At 53.9% G+C, this 20,076-nt stretch overlaps 1 protein-coding gene across 7 annotated transcripts in view; it reads right to left on the bottom strand.

Annotated features, from left to right (window-relative positions):
- The window catches only part of ACOT11 (acyl-CoA thioesterase 11), a 58,572-nt gene that overhangs the window by 8,586 nt on the left and 29,910 nt on the right, over window positions 1-20,076 (bottom strand). For 4 of the 7 annotated variants that reach the window (XM_082357068.1, XM_082357069.1, XM_082357072.1 and 1 more), the window contains exons 2-15: window positions 19,770-19,971; window positions 18,712-18,781; window positions 13,868-13,928; window positions 13,002-13,100; window positions 12,399-12,534; window positions 10,793-10,949; window positions 9,444-9,563; window positions 7,867-8,011; window positions 6,345-6,404; window positions 5,462-5,524; window positions 5,045-5,128; window positions 3,878-4,011; window positions 1,816-1,947; window positions 1,066-1,192 (exon numbers count right to left, since the gene is read on the bottom strand). In XM_082357068.1, coding sequence (XP_082213194.1) covers window positions 1,066-1,192; window positions 1,816-1,947; window positions 3,878-4,011; window positions 5,045-5,128; window positions 5,462-5,524; window positions 6,345-6,404; window positions 7,867-8,011; window positions 9,444-9,563; window positions 10,793-10,949; window positions 12,399-12,534; window positions 13,002-13,100; window positions 13,868-13,928; window positions 18,712-18,781; window positions 19,770-19,971 — 1,590 coding nt within the window. Of the gene's footprint in view, window positions 1-15; window positions 178-1,065; window positions 1,193-1,815; window positions 1,948-3,877; window positions 4,012-5,044; window positions 5,129-5,461; window positions 5,525-6,344; window positions 6,405-7,866; window positions 8,012-9,443; window positions 9,564-10,792; window positions 10,950-12,398; window positions 12,535-13,001; window positions 13,101-13,867; window positions 13,929-18,711; window positions 18,782-19,769; window positions 19,972-20,076 lie in introns of those variants that run through there. The other 3 variants (XM_082357074.1, XM_082357070.1, XM_082357071.1) reach the window with 3 other exon arrangements.

Consider the following 20,076-nt stretch of genomic DNA (forward strand, 5'->3'; position numbering starts at 1 on the left):
TGAGGTGGCCACTGAAGATGCCTAGAGGGTCTGGAGGCTGGGGGCCAGATCGTTCCGGTTGTCCAAGAGGAACTGCTCACAAGCCTTGAAGGTGGTGTAGAACTCAGAGGAGAGGCCAGTCACATTGGTGGTCACGTACTTGAGAAAGCCTGGGGTGGCCTGGTTATAGTAGGACACCTGCAGGATGGGAAGCCACACTCAGGGAGGCTGGGCAGTGGGAGGGGTGGGAGTTGAGTGGACATGAGGCGGGCGGAAGGCAGCCTTGTCACCTGCTAGGAAGGCAGCAAATACCAGCCAGCACCTGGGGCCTTAGAAGACTGCGTGACTGGCAGGTGTGACCTCCTCCAGCTGGTCTCCCCCGACCCCTCACCCCCACCCCGGGTGCTGACAACCCTGGCTTCCCTCTGTCACCACACACTACTGTCATCACGTGTCTCCCCTGTCAGCCAGGAGGCCCTGGAGGACCGGGGCTGGGTCTCCAGAGCCCAGCACGGAATCCCTTTTAAATGAAGGTGCTCTAGGGCCATACGCAAGTTAGAATAAGCCCAAGGATTGCCCTGAGGAGCTCGTCAGTTTAGATGTATTAAGTTAGCTAGCACTGTCCAAGTCCCTGCCTGGGGGGAGTCTCCGAGCCACTGTGAGCTGAGGAAGGGGCAATGCGTATCCCCAGCCCAGCCACCCTCAGCCTTCTCCCCTACGCTTTAGTTAACACTGACTGCCCTGCTGAGTTTTATGGGCCCTGAGAGCCATATAAAGCCTTCCTAGACAGTAAGTAAATGAGGAGATAGAATTTTAGATCAGAGCCCAGGGCTTCTGCCCTCTGTGTCCAGTGCTTTTTCCAAGACCCTGCAGTGGCCTCGGACTTAGCACAGATTAGGTCTTAATGAAGGCTCATTTTCAGCGCCTGACACGCTTAGGCTCTCCTGAGCTGGAAGAGAGAGACTGCTGACGGGCAGGGGAGCCTGGGTCTGGAACTGTCTGAGCTGGACAGTGCTGAGCTCTGGACACAGGTGTGGCTTTGGGGTGAATCTGGGTGGGAGGGGGAAGGGAGACACCCAGCCTCACCTTGGTCAACTGGTCCCCCTCGTGCCAGAAGCAGAAGCCTGAGCAGATGGTCTCCCCACGCCTGTACTCCGAGGTCTCAAGGTGCGTGGGCAGCGTAACTGACCTCATCGCAATGACATAGGGGTCCCTGGAATGGAGGAAGGGTGTGGAGGGGACACAGGAGAGGGTGAGGGCCTGGTTCCAGAGCCCTCCTCTGGCACTGACCCAGAGTCTGAGGCACACAGAGCCTGGCTCTGGGCCAAGCTGGAAAGAGGAGATGCCTGTGGGTTAGCAGCTCTGAACTCACCAGGAGCCAGCGTGACTGCACCGTGGACTTTCTGGAAAAGCCCCTCCACTGCAGACACTCAGGAAGCAGTGTTGCACTTTGGGGTTTTTGTGCTTCATCTTTTTGCCTGTTTCTAGCAGAAGTGATGCCGTCTCTCCGGCATCCCCACCATGGCACAGCTGACAGCCTCACCACCCTTCAGCCAACACAGGGCCTTCAGAGGCCTGAGGCCAAGGAGTTGGCCATGTGAGAACTGGCCCGTCTGTGGCCTGGGGCAAGGCGCCCTCTCTACCCCAGGGACAGAGACCACCCCGCTTTAGAGCATGAGTGACTAGAGGGGCCGTGCATCCCCATGTCCTCCATCCTACCCACAGTAAGACCACTGCGGCCAGTAGGAAGCAGAGGGCTGACTCTAGGCTGCTGTCCCCTCCCTGGGGAGGAAGATGAGCCCTGCCCACCTCCCACCCCAGAAGGCAGGCACTCACCTGTTGTCACAAGGCTTCCGCCGAGAGGCCAGGATCACAAAATCCTGGGGCTTGGGGTCACCGCCGAGGGCGGGGCTGACGATGTGGTAGATGGCATCATCCTCGTCCACCTGCTGCACTAGCTCCACGCTCCTGTACAAAACCCACGGGCGTCACACCAGCTCCTCGTGTGAGAGCAGGTCTGACCCAGGCCCTCCCGTGCTTCAGCTGCCCTGAGCAGATGCTTGGGGGATATTTCACCCCCAACACTGCTCAGCAGGGACCACAGGAGGGCAGAAAAGGCTGGCAAGATAAACACACACACGGGCACACAGACACAAACACAAGCAAATGAACACACACCCGTGGGCACACATGTGCACACATACACAGATAGACACCCACCAATGCACACACACTACACAGATGTATGATGCTTTAGTAGTTGTACTGAATATTTAGTGAGCGCCCACTGTGTGCCAGACACTGTTCTAAGAGCGTTATGGGTCCTATTTCACTTAACCCCACGTCAGCCCATGCAGTTGGTACTCTTAGTATCCCCATTTTATAGATGAGGGGGCTGAGACTCAGAGAAATAACTCACCTTCGGCCACAGAGCTAATAAGGAAGCAGGTGTGGGACGTGCTTGGGCTGTTGGGCGCCAGAGCTGTGCCCCTCAGGCCCGGGCACACTGCACGCATGTGCCCAGGTAGACACACGTAGGCTTACACCAACACGCACACACACAAAAGGACATCCACGCAGAGACACGCACAGCCATGTCCAGACCTGCCATCTTTTCCCTGCTCTCCCACCTACCCTGGAAGCTGCCTCAGGAACAAGGCAGCTGTGGGCAGGGTGGAGGAAAGCTGCTAGGGCCTCCCTTCCCCTCAGGACACGCCCCCCAATCCCATCAAGCATCAAGATCTGATTGGGCCTTCAAGGCCCACACCAGCCCGCTTCCTCCAAGAAGCCTTCCTACCACATGCCCAACCCCTTCTCCCCAACATCCACCACCAAATCACCTCTCAGGCTTCCAGGATGGCATGGCCAGCAGGCCTGGGGCCAACCTAGACCAGGGCTTTTTAAAGCAACGCAGCCCTTTTTTGCAAAGAAACCTTATGCAGAAAGCCTGTGTGTGAACAGCTACAAGCAGGCCTACTTTGGTGAACAGAGATGGGGGAAGGTAGGGGAAGGCCAATTTGTCAAACATCAACTCACCAAATGACCTGCTTACTGAATTTCCGGATACACAGATCCTCCTTATGGATACACTCAGGAATATAGGCTCCTCTTAATAAGCCATTGGAGAAATGATCAAATAACCCCCAAAGGAGGGTGTTGGCATAACAGAAAATGACTTGAAAGGGATTTGAAAAAATACCAGTTTCAACTTTAACATTCCCATATTAAACACTGAAATTCTGGCTATTTTCCTAAGCAAAAACTTACATGGAGAATCAATAAATTTGGGGAACAAATGCATTTATAGAAATAACATTTATATTCAGTAACTCACTACATTAAAAAATAACATTCATATACATTCATGTACATATCCATACGAAGAACTGGCAAACTTGGTAAATTCAGCAAATTGGCCGTTCTCTGAGTTACCCTGAGTCTGGGAGGGGTTCCCACCCGAGGGGTTCCCACCCACCCCCTCCACTTCCAACTACCACTCCAAGCAGTCCCTGAGCCCCCTCTGGGAAGGCAGAACTCCACAGAACATGCTTTGAAAATCACTCATCTATCCCTGGGTGCAAATCTACAACCCACACCTCAAGTACCCATTTTAAGAGGAGGGAAACTGAGGCCCAGAAAAGACATGATTTGTCCATGGTCACACAGTTAGTTAGGCCAGGAACAAGACTTAAACCCAGGCCCCCGACTCCAATTCCAGGCTCACTCTCTTCCCTGAGGGCTCAGACTACCCTTGACTCTGACGCTCACCTAACACATAACCAAGTGCCCCACCCCCATCCTGCCTGCTAAAGGCCGGCAGGGGCTGAGCACAGTGGGGGGAAGGCTCAGGAGGAGACACCTGAGGGCCCACCTCCCCGCCCCACCCCGCTGCCCTCACCGGTAGTGCTTGTCCCATTCGGGCCTCCGACGGAGGTCTGAGAGCAGCAGGAAGGCCTGGGCGGCGTCCACGTGCACCAGCATCTCCATGTGGAAGGAGAGGAACTTGTCCTCCTCTAGAGTGTACAGGCGGACCTGCATGGGCCAGAGGGCAGCCTCGTTCCCGCGCCTCCTCCTCAGCCTATGCTGGGGACCGGGGCTGGAAGCTCAGGGCTGCGACTGATTGCTGTGTAACTGTGAGCAAGCGACTCAACCTCTCTGAGCCTCGGTCGCATTCCCATGAAAATGGGAGATTCAGCCCTAGTGGATGGGAAGGTGTCTGAAGGAGCAGTGACTGCATGCATAAGCCCAGGATGGAATGGTACTCACTATGAAATGGAACAAACTCAAACAAGCACTCAACACGAGTGAAGGCCTTGTGCCAAGAGAAAGCAGTCAGATTGAAAGGTTATATACTGTATGACTCCCCGTATTGGACATTCTCAAAATAGACAAAACTAAAGGGACAGAAAACTGATCTGTGTTCTCCTGGGGTTGGGGGTGGGAAGAGGCTTGACCACAATGGGGAATGAGAGAAACTGGGGGGATTATGGAAATGTTCTGTATCTTGATTATGGTAGTGATTCTGTAACTTTATGTGTTTTCCAAACTAGTAGAATTGTACACTAAAAAGGGGAAATTTTACTACATGTAAATTATACCCCAATTTTTTAAATGTGGAAAAAAAATTTTAAAAGAAGATAAAGAAGCAGGGGCCGACACAACAACAGAATGAATCCTCAGAGCCAGGTGCCCATCCAGCCCCCTAAAGTCACAGGCAAAAGTGGCAGAGCTCAAGTCCTCCCTCAGCCTGCACTTGCCCCAGGCCCCCATCCCAGCAGCGCCTCACTGTAGAAGGAGCAGAGAGAGGGAGGACGCAGTGGGGGAGGATGAAATGGGAGGCAAGAAGGTGGGTGGGCAGGAGAGGATACGGAGTGGGGGACCCCCACTCCAGGCCCTGGGGGGGCAGGTTTGCTTCTATAACTGGGCTGGTTTCATGACCTCATCCAGCTCCTTTTAGGGAATCTCCCTTTGACTGGAGTGCTTTGAGAGGATTTTTGTGGCTCGTGGTCAGCCGCCTCTGGTGGCTCCGAGGAGGAAGGACAGTTGGGAGGGTGGGGTCAGCTACCTGGCTGATCTCTGAGGACAGCACCCAGTTGTCCCTGGCCACGAGCATCTTCAGGGAGGAGACGTTGTTGTAGCTCAGGTACACCTGGACAGAGCACACAGAGAAGCCTCAACTTCCGCCTTCCTCGGGGGCTCCGTGCCGGGCTGCGCTGGGGCGGGGAGAGGAAACTGGACGTGAAGGAAGGAGCCCTTGGCTTTGGGAAAGGAGGTCGGGGCTTGGCAGACGCCTACTCCTCTTGGGGCCCCAGCTCCCTCCTGCCAAGCAAGGGGACACAGGAAAGCCCTTGGCTACCTGTGCCAGTCTTGCGGCAGCAGTATCCCATCCCCTCCGGGCCTACCTCCAAACCCGCTCACAAGAGGGGAGGATCAGGGATCCCGACAGGCCTGAGAACGGTCCGCTCAGAGCAGAAGGCCTTACCTGGTTGCTAGGGTCCCAGGGGACAGAGAGGGGCATCTCCGCCTGCTTACAGGACACGATGTACTTCCTGGGAGAGAGGGAAGACAACAACCTTGGTCCCTTGGGAGCCCACAGACTTCGCTGCTGGCTTACTGTGTGCCAGGCCCTGTGCTCAGCCCAGCGGCGTGGGAGAGACTCCTGTCTGGCCAGGGAGACTGGATGGGCACACAGAAAACAGCAGCTGAGGACATACACACTCAGAGGCGGGGACGGGCTGGGGGAAAGGTGCAGGTCCCCAACACCCTTGCTGAGCGACTTCACTCTGGCTAAAGCGACTTCACCCTTATGCCTCAGTGTCCTCAGCTGTAAAATGGGATCAGTGGTCACACCTGCCTCCTCATAGGGTCATCACAGGGAGAACAGTGCTTGGCATATGGTAAACCCTCCATTTATGCACATATTAACATCGGTTGGTGAATCCTGGTGCGTTGACAGCCCTTTCAAGTTTGTAAAGTGCTTTCACAGCAGAGTCATTCACACCTGGATTTGCTTTTTAAGCAATTGCATCTCCTCTCAGAGTCTTTCTTTCTTCATCTGCCAAACGGGCATCAGAGTCAATGGGAGGAACACAGGAAGTAAAATTGGCCACACCTGGCCAGGTTCAAATTCTCATTCTGCCCATCATTCCTATCTGAGTGCCCGTGGCCACCTAATCCCTCTGTCCTCAGTGTCCTCGCCTGTACAAGGGGCCAGTAAGACCACTGTGTCATGAGGCCAAGACCAGAGGCTGCCTGGATGTAAAGGCCTAGCCCAGGGGCAGCACCGAAGAAGCACAAGTTCCCAGGGCCAGGGAGCAGACAGGGAAGCCCTAGAGCCGTGTCCACTCCCACTGCCCGGCCCCCACTTTCCTGTCCAGGCGGATCTTCTTCCTGGCACTGGCCTCTCGGTACCGCCGTTCGCCATCCTGGGGAGAGGAGCAGAGACAGACTGTGGTGCAGGAGGGACAAACAGCTTGCCCCCACCCCCATTACTGCCTGCCCCCTTCCCCAAAGGGCCCAAGGAGACCCTCCCTGCAGCCCTAAAGTGAAGTTCAGATCTCACTGGGGCAGCCTGCACAGGACAGTGCCCGGTCACTGAGCTCCAGCCCCAGCTTCCCCTGAGCCTCCCTGAGTGACTTTGGGTACACCACCTGCCCTCACTGTACCTGCTTCCTCCTCCGTAAAAGGGGATCCCCAAAGGGCACTTACAACGCTAAGAACCCACATTTATTGAGCACTTGCTATGGGCAGGCATGCTTCTGAAGTGTCTTCCATGCAAAGCTGCATCTAAGCATTACGACAACCCTCTGAGGTTGGCACTAGTACTGTCCCCAATTATTTTATTTCATTTCATTTCATTTTATTATTTTAATTGCCTGCACCGTGCGGCTTGCAGGATCTCACTTCCCCCACCAGGGACTGAACCCGGGCCACGGCAGTGAAAGCCCAGAATCCTAACCACTAGGCCACCAGGGAACTCCCAGTACTATCCCCATTTTACAGAGGAGGAAACTGAGGCACGGAAAGGCTAAGTGGCTCAGCCAAGGTCACAGGGCTAAGGAGTGGGGCCAGGAACAGAACCCACATGGCCTGACCCAGAGCCCACCCTCTGAACCACTACTTCTAATGTCTCCCCACTCGTGAACATTAAGTGGCAAAGGCCTGAAAGGGCCTCGTGGACTGTCCACTGTCCCACCGCCTGCCAGGCTCCCTGCTCCTCCGGCCACCACCCATCTTGACTGCCCAACGCCCAGCTCTGGAGCGGGGGTCTTCACAGCCCATGCTCAGTCTTGTGAGGTGGGCGGGCAGGGTGGGTGACCTTCCTGGAGAGAAGGGGCAACCTCTCCAAGGTCACTCCCTGGCTCCGCAGAAGCAAGCCCGAGCCCGGCCCAAAGGAGGCACAAGGGAACATTGTTTAGAGCCAGCCTTGAACCCAGGTCCCTGACTCTCATTCCTAGGCTTTTTGCTCCCCTGCCACCGTGGTCAGAGCAGTCGCCACTTACTCAGCCCGCAGCAAGGTCAGTATCTCCCCAACAGCCCTGCGAGGCAGGAACTGCAGATACACCCTCTTTACAGATGGGGAGTGAAAGCTCGCAGAGGGCACCCGCTAGAACGTGGCCAAGGTCGGGTTCCAACCCACCTCTGACCCCAAAGCCAGTGCTCTTACAGCTCTGCAGGCTCATGAATGCCTCTTAACGCCCGGCACGCGGTCTGAGTTCTTCCAGGAAGCCCAGGGTGCCTTCCTTGCACAGGGAGCATCCCCGGGGGCAGGTTAGACCAGGGCACTCGGGGCTGGCTATGCCCCAGCAGAAGGACAGAGCTGGGTCCACTCCCCAGTCCTATCACCCTGGGCAGAGAGGGAGGGGGGGCTGGCAGTGGGGCACTCACCCCAGGCTGGGGCCGAATCCAGGGCAGCATCTGAGGCTGGTTATCTGCATCCAGGACCACAAAGGTCATGAAGGCGCTGTTGATGTGCCGCCGCTGGGTCTCGGCCTCCTGGCGGTAGGCCTCCACACACACGCCCACCTCCATGCTGAGGGGGATGGAGGGCTGGTCTCAGCTGGACAGACCTTCCCGAGGCCACCCCCTCCCCAACGCACGCGCACACATGCACAGATGCACACACGTACTCCTGCAGTTCCTCCCACAGCCCAGATCAGAGTCCGATGGGCAGGAAACCCAGAACTGTTCCCTTTCAACAATGTTTACAGAGTGCCCACTGCACCCCTGGCCCCGTGCTTGTCACTGGGGTCACAGAAATGAAAAAACCGGTCCAGTCCAGGTCCTCATGGGCTAACAGATAGGGGATGGGGCAACAAACATCTATATAAAATACGTCACGTAAGCTGCAAAGGGTGATGGAAAGACATAAAAAAGGAGGTGGAGGGGCAGAGCCTAATTTGAGAACATGTTCATCATACACCTATTCACCAGCACTTTAATAGCCGTAGCCGTGCTCCTGACAGCTCCGTTGCTGCTGTTTCTGTATCTCCGACTGTCTTTATGAATTATAAAATAGCAGCCACCTCCATTCCCCCTCACTTAGGAAGGTCTATGATCCCAGAATGTGGACATTATGCAGATGGGGAAATCAAGACCTAGAACAGGGCACTAACTTGCCCAAGGTCACACAACAGTCAGGAAGAGAATTCTGCACTAGAAACCAGGCCTCACAGCTCCTAGTTCAGGGCTTTCCCCCTGCATGACAGTAGAATGTGTGCTAGTCAGACTGAATAGTAAAATAATAATAATAATTTTAAAAATAATAATAAGCAGCAGGAATGGCTGACCTTCACTGAAAGTTTTCTCTGGCATTCTACTAGTAACCCCTCATTGAATCCTCACAACTATGAGGTAGTTGTGGTGAGCCCCATTTCACAAGTGAAAGAACTGAGACTCAGAGGGGTTAAGTAACTTGCCCAAAGTCACACAGCTGATAAGCCGTGAACCAAATTTGAACCCAGGCAGCCTAGCTCCAGATCCCTCACTTTTAACAACTACGCTATCATTGAAAATGACCAAATCTTTGAAATCACCAAAAAGCTTTCATGGGGGTATCAGAATTCATTCCAAAGGTAAGGGCTCTGGGAACTAACTGCTGTTTTAGGAAAAGGGTGGGAAAGGGTTTGATAAACAAGGGAACACTGGCAAGAGGTGGCCCTGTGACCTGAGCATCCACAGCGTGGCAAGACCAGAGACAGGAGCCGGGGAGAGAGACAGAGACACCCCAGGCACATGGCGTGACCTGTGACGGCGGCAGGCACAGGGCTCAGGAGGCCAGAGAAGGAACATCAGAGCTGAATCTTGGTGATGGTAAAGGGACCCAGCAGCCAGGCAGAGTTCAGATCTCATAGACCTCAACTACAGGGGAAACGGTTCCTGCAGTTTTGTGGTAAGGTCCCTTCTTAGGTCAGGAAGAGCCCTCAACCCCAAGAGGCCCCATCTCACCCATCCCAGCCCCACACCTGTGCTTGAAAGCGTTGTTCACGATGGCCTTCAGCACCAGGCGGTCCCCAACCTGGGATGGGCCCCGGAAGTGGAACATCTCAATGGCCTTCAGCGTAGGGTGGGCACGGCACAGCCGGCTGGAAGAGGTGGGGGGGTCAGGGGGACAGGACAAATGCCTCCAGTGCTTCAGCCACTGGCTTGGGCCAGCCTTCTCCTGCTGCCCCCATCCCCAGACCAAGCCCAGAACCACATGTACCACCCTCTGGCCCACCCACTCCCACCCAACCCAGTGACAGCTCTGCCCAGAGGAAGAGAACTAAAGTCCAATATCACAGCTTAGAATACTGAGGACTACGTGCGTAGCTGGAAAAAAGCTGAATTTGAGGTGACATAGGAAAGGGCAGGGCTCGCGGTAAACCTTTTCCTTCTAACTTTTACACCCTAGCACCTGCTGTTCCTACTATCTGGAAGCCCTCGCCTTACCCAATGCTACTTGTCATTCAAGGCCCAGATGAAGTACTCCTCCTCCAGAAAGCCTTCCCTGACTATCCACACTCTGACCCTCCTCTGAGATCTTATTACTCTCATAGCCTGGGCTGCCCAAAATAGCATTGCTTATGTACTGTGTCCACAGGTTAAACACAGAGGAGGGGCCATTGGAGCTGGTCTCTAAAGGGTGAGGAAGAATTTGCCTGGCTGAGGAGAACGTGGGTTGGGGAGGGCACTCATGGCAGAGCGAACAGCAAGTACAAAGTCATGGAGGTATGAGAGTGTCAGTTAGTGAATGTCAGTTATCATAACTATAAAAAAAAGCCCTGATACTTGGAGCAGAACAAGATCCGGACAGGCACAGAGGTTATAGGAAAAGGAAGTAATTATTTCCACCTCTAGGGAGAAGGGAACAGTCAAAGAGGCTTCATGGAGGAGATGGGCAGGATTTTAGCAGACAAAGAAGACTGGAGTTGGCATGGTGGGAAGTCAGCCAGGAGTGAAGGCAGGGGATGGGAGCATAGGGGATGGGAGCGTGGAGGATGGGAAGGGGAAAGGCAAATGGCTATATTTGCAAGAAGTGTTAAGATCCAGGAAGCAAGCGAGCAGGGCCAGGGCAAGGGGAGGCCCTGGTGCCAGCCAGGGGGCTTGGTATTTCCCATGCCATGATGGGAACCACGGAAGGAATGGTGAGCTCACAGAAAATCATTCCTCTCTGGTTCTCTGGGTCTGAAGGCCCCAGGTTACCCTGAAAGAACAGCCAAGCTTCTGAAGCCTTGAATGCCAGTACCAAGCTGGGGTTTCTCCCGCAGAGGGAGCTGGCCGAGGGAAGGAGGAGGAGAAAGGAGGGGAGGCACAGGCAGGGCACTGCCCTCACCTGGCTGCAATGGTGGCCACGTTCTCCATCCAGGCCATGATCTGGCCCCCGAAAGTATTGCCTTGGTGATTGGCGTGTGGGGGCAGGACCAGCTCCACACTCTCCACTCGGGTCTTCTCGGCTGGCACCATGTGGCTACAGTCTCTGCTCTCCAGATCTGACCAGAGAGGCAAAGAGGGAGGGAGGCGGGGAGGTGAGAAAATTCCCAAGGGCAGACCCTCCCCATGGGCAGCCCAGGACCCCCATGCCCACCAGTCCACCCCACACAGATTCTTTTATTTATTCAGCACCCAGGAGGTGCCGTGCATCTCCCATCTCCCGCGGGGAGAGAGCTCATCAGGGAAGGCCTGTGAAAGAGGTAGCCTTTCACCCGGCTTGCAGGCTGCTCAGAGATGCCACAGGCAGGGAGGAGGGGAGGTTGAAGGCCTGAGCCAAGTTCTGGAGACCAGACAGGCAGGACAGTCACAGGGAGCAACGAGGCCTTGGCTTAGCTGGAGCTGAGGGCAAGTAAAGGGACAGCACCAGATGAGGCTGAGTGGTCAGCCAAGGGCCCGGATGCCAGGCTCAGGCATTTGGACTGACGCCTGGGTAGAAGGGCTGTCAAGACAGGAGGGATCTGCAGGGGCTGCAGTGGGATGGATGGTTCCAGCAGGCCTTGACAACTGTAGGAAGAGCTGGGCCTGCCCAGCCACGGCCTCCGGGCCCAGCATAAATAACAGCACACAGAATTCAGAGCACAGCTCACTGCCTTCACTGGTGTTTGCTACTTCTGCCTGCTCTCTCTCCACTCTGGGCAGCTGAACTACCCTTGGTTGGTCCTAAAATTGCTTCCTTTAGGTTTCAAGGATGACTCTGCATTCTAGTGTTCTGGACATCAGTGAACAAATCCAAGGTCACCCCTCTAGGCCTTTGCCCAGCCTGTGCCCTCTGTCAGAAAACCCTGCCTCACCTCTCCACCTGTCAAAATCCTCCCAGTCCAAAGTAGACCTTTGTGTGCTGGTATAGGACACTCTCCAAGATATGCTTTTAAGGGGAAAGGAGCAAGATACAGAACAGTATGTACTGTATGTTTACTTTTGGGTAAAAAGAGAGGGCAAACTGGTAGGTAGTATGCTTAAATATGCAGAGAATACTTCTGGAAAGATGCCCCCAAATGACGAGCAGTAGCTGCCTCTGGAGGGAGCCTTGGTTCTGGGGTAGAAGAGAGTCTTGCTTTTTACTCTATCTCTATGCCTACACCTATCTCTATCTACCTACCTACCTAGCTACCTATCTATTTGTTTTTTGAAAAGCCCTAGGGTTTCAAGGCCAAGCTCAACACTACCTTCCCAAATACCTTGACTCCTAGACACCCAAATGCATTTAGCGGATTAAAAGTGTTTTCTGTATGTCCCAGCTCCATCTTCATGGCTCCTGGGAGCTGGGTGAGAAGTCCAAACGCTCCCTTTTCCCCGAAGGAACCTTGAGGCAAGAGGGCCATCCAGGCCTGAGGCCACCTGTGGGCGGACATCCCAAGGAGACTCCCTTCCTCCCTCTGCTCAGTGAGGGCCCAGGACAGAGGGGGCCATGCAGGACATGGGCTGCCCTCCCCACGCACAGCGCTCACCATCCTGAATGACGCAGTTGGCCAGGAGGTCCTTGATGGTGTCTGTGTAGACCAGCCGCATGCGCCGGCGCTCGGCTGCCACGCTGTGCTCTGTCTTCTCCTCCTCGGTCCGCAGCGTGATCTGCTTCAGCTTCACCTGTGGCAGGGGGTGAGGTGGGGGGTGCTCAGGACATGTTTCCTGAAATAGCATGAGAGCCTGTCCCCCAAACGGCCATCTCACGCCTGGGGCTGCTGGATGGTTACAAGTCTTGTCCCCTCTTTGTCTCCATCTTCCACCTCCCTGTTGACTGATGCATCACTTTCATCCTCCAGCGTCCCCGTCCCCATTCTTCGGCAAAGGCACTGTGGATGGGGGGTGTTGATGCAGGACATGGGAGGCAATGGAGAGAACTGGAGGATCCTGGGGCGCGAGGTGCACAGGGAGAGGTGGGGAAAAGCCGAGCGGGGAGGCGCCTGGGGTTCAACCACAGCACGGGGTGGGCCTTCTTCTGGGGACTCCCTGCTGTGCCTCCACCTCTACCTCTCCACCAACCCCCAGAATCACCACGTAGACAGGCACCCAGGTGGGCCGGCAGCATCGGGTTGTCAGGTGTAGCCACCTACCTTGGAGAGCTCCCGGTGGGCCACAAAGGTGGCCAAGGCCTTGCACACGCTCCACTGCTTGTCAGAGCACAGGTCCTCGGAGGCCACCTGGATGCCCACCTGGAGAGGAAGAGCAAGGTGGACGACTGAGGAGGGAGGAAACAGAGCTCACCAACCCGAGGCCCCGCAGGTGGAGACAGCAAGTTCCACCCCAGGCCTGGCCTCTGGTGCTTCTGTATCACCTACCAAGTCCAGGGGCCTAGAGACCTGGGGTAGGTTCTGATTCTGCCCCTGGCTCCCTGGGACACCTTGGGCAAGTCACTTCCTTTCTCTGGGCCTCAGTTTCCTCATCTGTAAAATGGGAATGATGAGGCCCTCTTCCAGAGCTCACAGAGCCCTGTGCATCCCCAAAGAGTCCTCCCATTAAACCTTCAACAACCCTGCCACAAGGGAATCATGTTCCCATTCTACAGATGTGCAGACAGAGGCTGTGGGAGGTAAGCTAATGGATGGAAGTCCAGTGCCCTCCTCCAGACCACTGCCTTCAGGGCCAGGCACAGTGGCTATCTTCCTTGCATTCCTGAGACCACCTGGCTGCTGAAAAGAGGGTCTGAGACTAGGTGTGAAGACCCAGGAGGCTGGAAGTCAAGGCTCACATTGGAATCTACATGGCTTGGTGACCTGGGGCAAATCTCTTCCCCTCCCTAGCCTCAGTTTTCCCTTCTGTGTTATGGATATTGGACATTGCCCTAGGATCCCCCCAACCCTGCCAGCTGTTTCAGAACTCTGCTGCCTCAATCAGGGCACTGTGAGTGTGAGTGTGAGTGTGCCCGAGCTGGCGGCTGAGAATGAAGAGGAGGTAGAAACCCACCCACCCACCTGCTCACCTCCATACTGGAGGTGAAGGCCCGGTTCACCTTGGCCTTGATATTCACCACTTGTCCAACACTGAGGAGAGAAAAGCAGGATGTAGGCCTTCCAAGAGGGGACAGAGGGAGAGAACAGGGGTCTCTGCTGATAGGAACTGGCAGGAGAACATCATGGCATACGGAGCGTATTCACATCTACCACGTCACTGAGTCCTCAAAGCAAGCTGGCAAGACAGTGTTAGCACCTCATTCTACAGGTGGGGAAGCTGGGGCAAGAGAAGTGGCATGATGTCATTCATCTCCCCGTTTCCCCCGCTCCCCCTTGTCCAATGAATGCTCAAGCTTCTCTTTGCTCTCAGCTCAACAGTCCTTCCTAAGGAAAGCTCTCCCTGCCCTCCCAGAGCCCCATAAGGTTCACCCTCCTAACACTTCTTCCAACAGATTGACCTCTGTCTCCCCCACAGTCCTTAAGCTCTGCTGGGGCAAGGATCATGTCTGTTTTGCTCACCACTGAATCTTCAAGTCCTTGCACATGGCACAAGGTAGACCATGAATAGTGGCCTACTGAATTAATGAATTCCACAATTATTGAATGCCTACTAAGCACAAGATACTATAAACATAGGGTAGGAAGGGAAATAAAAACATTTAAAGAATACCTACTGGGCTTCCCTGGTGGCGCAGTGGTTGAGAATCTGCCTGCCAATGCAGGGGACACAGGTTCGAGCCCTGGTCTGGGAAGATCCCACATGCCATGGAGCGACTAGGCCCGTGAGCCACAATTGCTGAGCCTGCGCGTCTGGAGCCTGTGCTCCGCAACAAGAGAGGCCGCGATAGTGAGAGGCCCGCACACCGCGATGAAGAGTGGCCCCCACTTGCCGCAAGTAGAGAAAGCCCTCGCACAGAAATGAAGACCCAACACAGCCATAAATTAATTAATTAATTAATTAATTAATTTAAAAAAAAAAAAAGAATACCTACTATGTGCCAGGCACTGTGTACGACCTCATTTGAACCTCAGAACAAGTTTGGCAGGTAGGTTTAGGGGGGACTGAGCATCAGAGAGGGTAAGCCATTTGCCTAAGGTCACCCAGCTAAAGATGGATAGAGCCAGGATTCTAGACTGATTCTACTGACCACCCTAGCCCTGCTCTTTCCAGCTGCAACTGTCCCTCTAGAATGACTCCCAGGTCCAGATGAACATCAGAATCCCTGAGGGAGCCACTTTGCTGCCCTGTGGTGACTTTTTTATTTTTAAATTATTTAATTATTTATTTTTGACTGTGTTGGGTCTTCAGTGCAGCGCGCAGGCTTCCTCTAGTTGCGTCCAGCGGAGCTACTACTCTTCGTTGTGGTGCATGGGCTTCTCCTTGTGGTGGCTTCTCTTTGTTGTGGAGCACGGGCTCTAGGCACGTGGGCTTCAGTAGCTGTGGCGCACGGGCTTAGTTGCTCCGTGGCATGTGGGATCTTCCTGGACCAGAGCTCCAACCTGTGTCCCCTGCATTGGCAGGCAGATTCTTAACCACTGCGCCACCAGGGAAGTCCTGACTTGTTCATTTCTGTTATTATTATTATTTTTTTAGTAGTTCTAATAGTCAGATAGGGGACTATCATTTTTAGGAGATGCATGCTGACATATGGAGGGATGAAGTGTCATGATGTCTGCAACTTACTTTCAAATAGTTCATACAACAGTGATACTATGGATTTGGTTCCAGACCATGGCAATAAAGCAAATATCGCAATAAAGCGAGTCACACAATTTTTTTGGTTTCCTGGTGCATATAAAAGATATGTTTACACTATACTGTAGTGTATTAAGTATGCAATTGCAATATGTCTAAAAAGCAATATACATACTTTAATTAAAAAATACCTTCTTGGGACTTCCCTGGTAGCGCAGTGGTTAAGAATCGCCTGCCAATTCAGTGGACATAGGTTCGAGCCCTGTTCTGGGAAGATCAGGTTCGAGCCCTGTTCTGGGAAGATCCCACATGCCATGTAGCAACTAAGCCCGTGCATCACAACTACTGAGCCTGTGCCCTAGAGCCCGCAAGCCACAACTACTGAACCCCGTGTGCCTAGAGCCCGTGCTCCGCAACAAGAGAAGCCACCGCAATGAGAAGCCCGTGCACCGCAACAAAGAGTAGCCCCCGCTCGCCGCAACTAGAGAAAGCCCGTGCACAACAACGAAGAGCCAACACAGCCAAAAATAAATAAATAAATCTATTTATTTAAAAAAAAAACAAACAAACTTCAAGGGAAAACAGATAGAGAGGGAGAGGGAGGGGGGAGGAGGGGGTAGATGGAGAGGGTGTTGCAGGGAGATATAGGACCTACGGGTTAAAAAAAGACTTAAGAGGGAAGTCCCTGGTGGTCCAGTGGTTAGGACTCGTCACTTTCACTGCCGGGGCCTGGGTTCGATCCCTGGTCAGGGAACTAAGATCCCGCAAGGCATGGCCAAAAAAAAAAAAATAAAAGACTTAAGAGACCTAGCAACCAATTGCAACCTGATTTGCATCCTGACTTGAGCAACAAAAATAACTGTAAAGCAAAACAAAATAAAAACAAATTCATGAGACATTGTGGGCAACTGAATGCTGACTGGATATTTGATGTTAGTGAGAAATTGTTCATTTTCTTTAGTTGTGGTAGTGGTATTGAAATTATGTTTTTAAAAGTTCTTATCCATTAGAGATACATTTTGAGATATTTAAAAATTTTTTTTAGAATTTAATTTAATTTAATTTATTTATTTATTATTTTTTGGCCACGTTGGGTTTTCGTTGTGGCGTGTGGGCTTTCTCTAGTTGCGGTGAATAGGGGTTACTCTTGGTTGTGGCGCGCAGGCTTCTCATTGAAGTGGCTCCTCTTGTTGCGGAGCACAGGCTCTAGGCGTGCAGCCTTCAGTAGTTGTGGCACGCAGGTTCTAGAGCACAGGCTCAGTAGTTGTGGCGCATGGGCTTAGTTGCTCCGTGACATGTGGGATCTTCCCGGACCAGGGCGCAAACCCATGTCCCCTGCATTGGTAGGCGCATTCTTAACCACTGCGCCACAAGGGAAGTCCTTTGAGATATTTTTAAATGGCAAAAGCAAAAACAAACAAAAAAACCTTCCCCAGCTTTCCTCAGGTATGGCCAGGCCTTTCCTGGCCACCAGTCATGCTCCAGGCCCCTCTCCAGCTTGCCCACCTTCCCAGGATCCTCTCCAGCTTTTCCTCCCACCCACACCCTCCTCTGCCCAGACTCACCTCTACTCCACTGGGTCCCGCAGCGTGCCCATCCATCATGTACACACCCCACCCCAGCCTTCTCTATCCCTTGCTCCTCCAAGTGCCAGATCCCATGTTGGCAACAGAGACCCAGAGCTGGCCCAGACACGGCTCCACTGGCCTACAAATTGTCACTACACACAGTACTGGAGCCAGCTCAAACACCTCCTCCAGGAAGCCACCCTTGACTACTCTCTGTGCCACTCACTATACCCACACCCAGACATATAGACAATGAGGCCTGTTTGTTAAGAACAAGGGCTCTGGGGCCAGACTGCCTGGCTCGTAGTATATCCTGGGTTCTCCACCAGCTGTATGACTCTAAGCAAGTTACTTCACTTCTCTGGGCCTCCGTTTCCTCACCTGTAAAATGAGGGTACTAATAGCCACGACCTCATAGGGTTGTTCTGAGGACTTAAGTTAATTAAAAAGACATTACAAATAACGCATCAATATTGGCTCATTGTGACAGAAGTACCATACGAATGTAAGATGTTAATAATAGGGAATCTCGGCATGGGGTATATGGGAACTCTGTACTATCTACAGTGTTTTTGTAAATCAAAAACTATTCTAAAATAAAAGACATTTAGAAAGAGTATTACAAAGCACCCATATGCAGAGATCATTGTTAGCCTGGAATTCACTGCTTTGAATTGAAATTATGTTTCTATATCTGCCTCCCCGCAGTCTGGGAGCTCCTGGGGCACAGGGACTATGTTCCAGTTGACTTTGTGGACCCCAAACCCAGCATGGGCCCTGGTCCACAAGCAGTGATGAATGACTAAGTAAGTGAATACAGGGACCAGCCAAACTTTTCCCCTAACCACAACTCATGGGGCACCAGGAAGTCCTGAATAAGTCCTTGGCACTTGATGTCCTAGGCACTGATAGTTTAAGAGCAGACCTGGAGGCCAAAGCACTGTATGCAGCCCTGCAGCCTGTCCTGGGCAGAGGGCTCAGCATGCTCCCTGGGTCCCAGCAAAGCTGTGCAGAGACAAAGCTCAGCACCGTGTAATGAAGAGTCTTCTAACCAGTACAGACAGTTAAAAAAAAAAAAAAACCCGAAAACCCAAAAAAACAGGAGGTAATGAGTTCCTCATCCCTGGGGGTACATGAGCAGAGGCTGAATGGTCCAAACTTCTGGGTCAGGCTCTGCCAAGGCACCTTATCTAGGAACCTCCCTACAGTCTGATGACCAATGACCCACAGAGAATGTCCAAGCTCAAAAAGGCATTCACTGATCAAGTCTAACCCCTTCCATTTTGAAGATAAGAAAACTGAGGACCGGAGAAAGAGACTGCCTTCCCCAAAGTCACACAGCACCCCATGATGCTGCCTCAGCAGCACCCAACTCCAAGCCTGGCTGAGGGAGCTGCCAGCCACAGGGCAGCTTCTAGCCCACCGCTGTCCCAGAGACCTTGCAGACGGGTCGCTGCTCACTAAAGTCTGCCCCCTCTCCATCTGCAGAGGCCCTCAGTCAGCTGAGGCAGGTTCCAGGCAGCACACAGGCTGAGCAGGCAGTAGATGGGGGAAGGGCTCTGGGCTCGTGGTGGGGAGACCAGAAGGAAGGGCAGGAGGGGCCGCTTACCTAATGGTGTGCTCAAAATAGATATCGTCCATGGAGGCTGTGACGCAGGGGCAGCCAGCATGCCTCTCCGCTGGCGTCAGGAGAAGAAAGCACGCGTTAGCAGCCTCCCCGTGACCCAGGCCTCTGATCAAACGTCAGACCGCCTAGCTAAGGCCTGCCTCCTCGCCCGTGCTCCCACCCTTCTTTACTTTCCTCACCGTGATGACGACACCCTGACCCTGTCTTACATATCTGGGTTTTGTCTGTCTAGTGCCTCTCCCTCCTGCTAGACTGCATGTCACTTGAGGGCAAGGATTTTTGCCTGTCTTGTTCACTGCTGTGCCCCAGTCCTGGAGCAGCGCCTGGCACGCAGGAGATACTCAATAAGCAGCTGTCAAGCACCTGTCGAATGAATGAATGATCACACCATGCTATTCTACTTCCTGACCTCCTAGAGTGCCCGTACCCCTGTCCAGTCAACCTCACCCACCTCTGTCTCCTTGCCTGAGTCATTCTTTCTCTGAGGACTGTGCTCCCAGGCCTTAGTCCTTCTAGAATCCCTTCTCCGCCCCCAGAGCTGGGGCAGAGCCTCTGGTCTGTTCTCCCAGAGCCTTGCTTCCACCTCCCTTTCCCAGCTCCCATCAGACAGTACCGAGGGGCAGTCAGTCTCCTGTCTGGCCCCCCCATCAGACTGTGAACTCTCTGTGGGCTGGAGAATACTGGGGCACCCAAGGCAACGAAATGAGCTCAATCCAGCTCCACTCAACTCTACTCAATGCCACAGGCTTTGCTCACAGCCAGTCCCGGAGCAGCCACATTGAAGGCCGCGCTGTGTCAGAGCAGGGACCTTAGGTTATAGTACTCAGAGCTCTGGGGGCCTCCGGGCAAGAGGCTGGGCCTGAGCAGAGCATGGAGAACTTGAAGAGGGCATCGCAGGCAGGTGGAGCAGCCTGAGCAAAGGCTGGGATGAGGGAGGAGGGTGGCACCCGGGGACGGCAACCATCTCTGAAAACTGGGGCCCCTCCTCTGGGTGTGTGGTGCCGGGGCTGGGAGGGCAGCTGTGCCGGGCGCGGCCTCACCGGACAGGCAGGCGGTGGTGTCAATCCACTTGAGCAGCTGCCCGACGCTCAGCTCGCCGCGCTGGTTGGTGTGGCAGGGCAGCACCAGCTGGCTCATCTGCACCTCCGTGGGGTTCCGGTAGCCCTCGCCTTCTGCCATGTTGTTCCCAGTGTGTGAGGCCGACTTCCGGGATGCACGGTTGGAGAACACGGAGGCCAGGCCCTGGGGAACAGACGAGGCGGTCAGCTCACAGCAGGGTCTCCCAGATCTGCCAGTCCCAGAGACCCCAGGGCCACCCACCATAAGACCCCAACTCCAAGAGTGGCC

The sequence above is a fragment of the Balaenoptera borealis genome (assembly GCF_965194805.1).
Source record: "Balaenoptera borealis genome assembly, chromosome: 1".
NCBI classification, from domain to species: domain Eukaryota; kingdom Metazoa; phylum Chordata; class Mammalia; order Artiodactyla; family Balaenopteridae; genus Balaenoptera; species Balaenoptera borealis.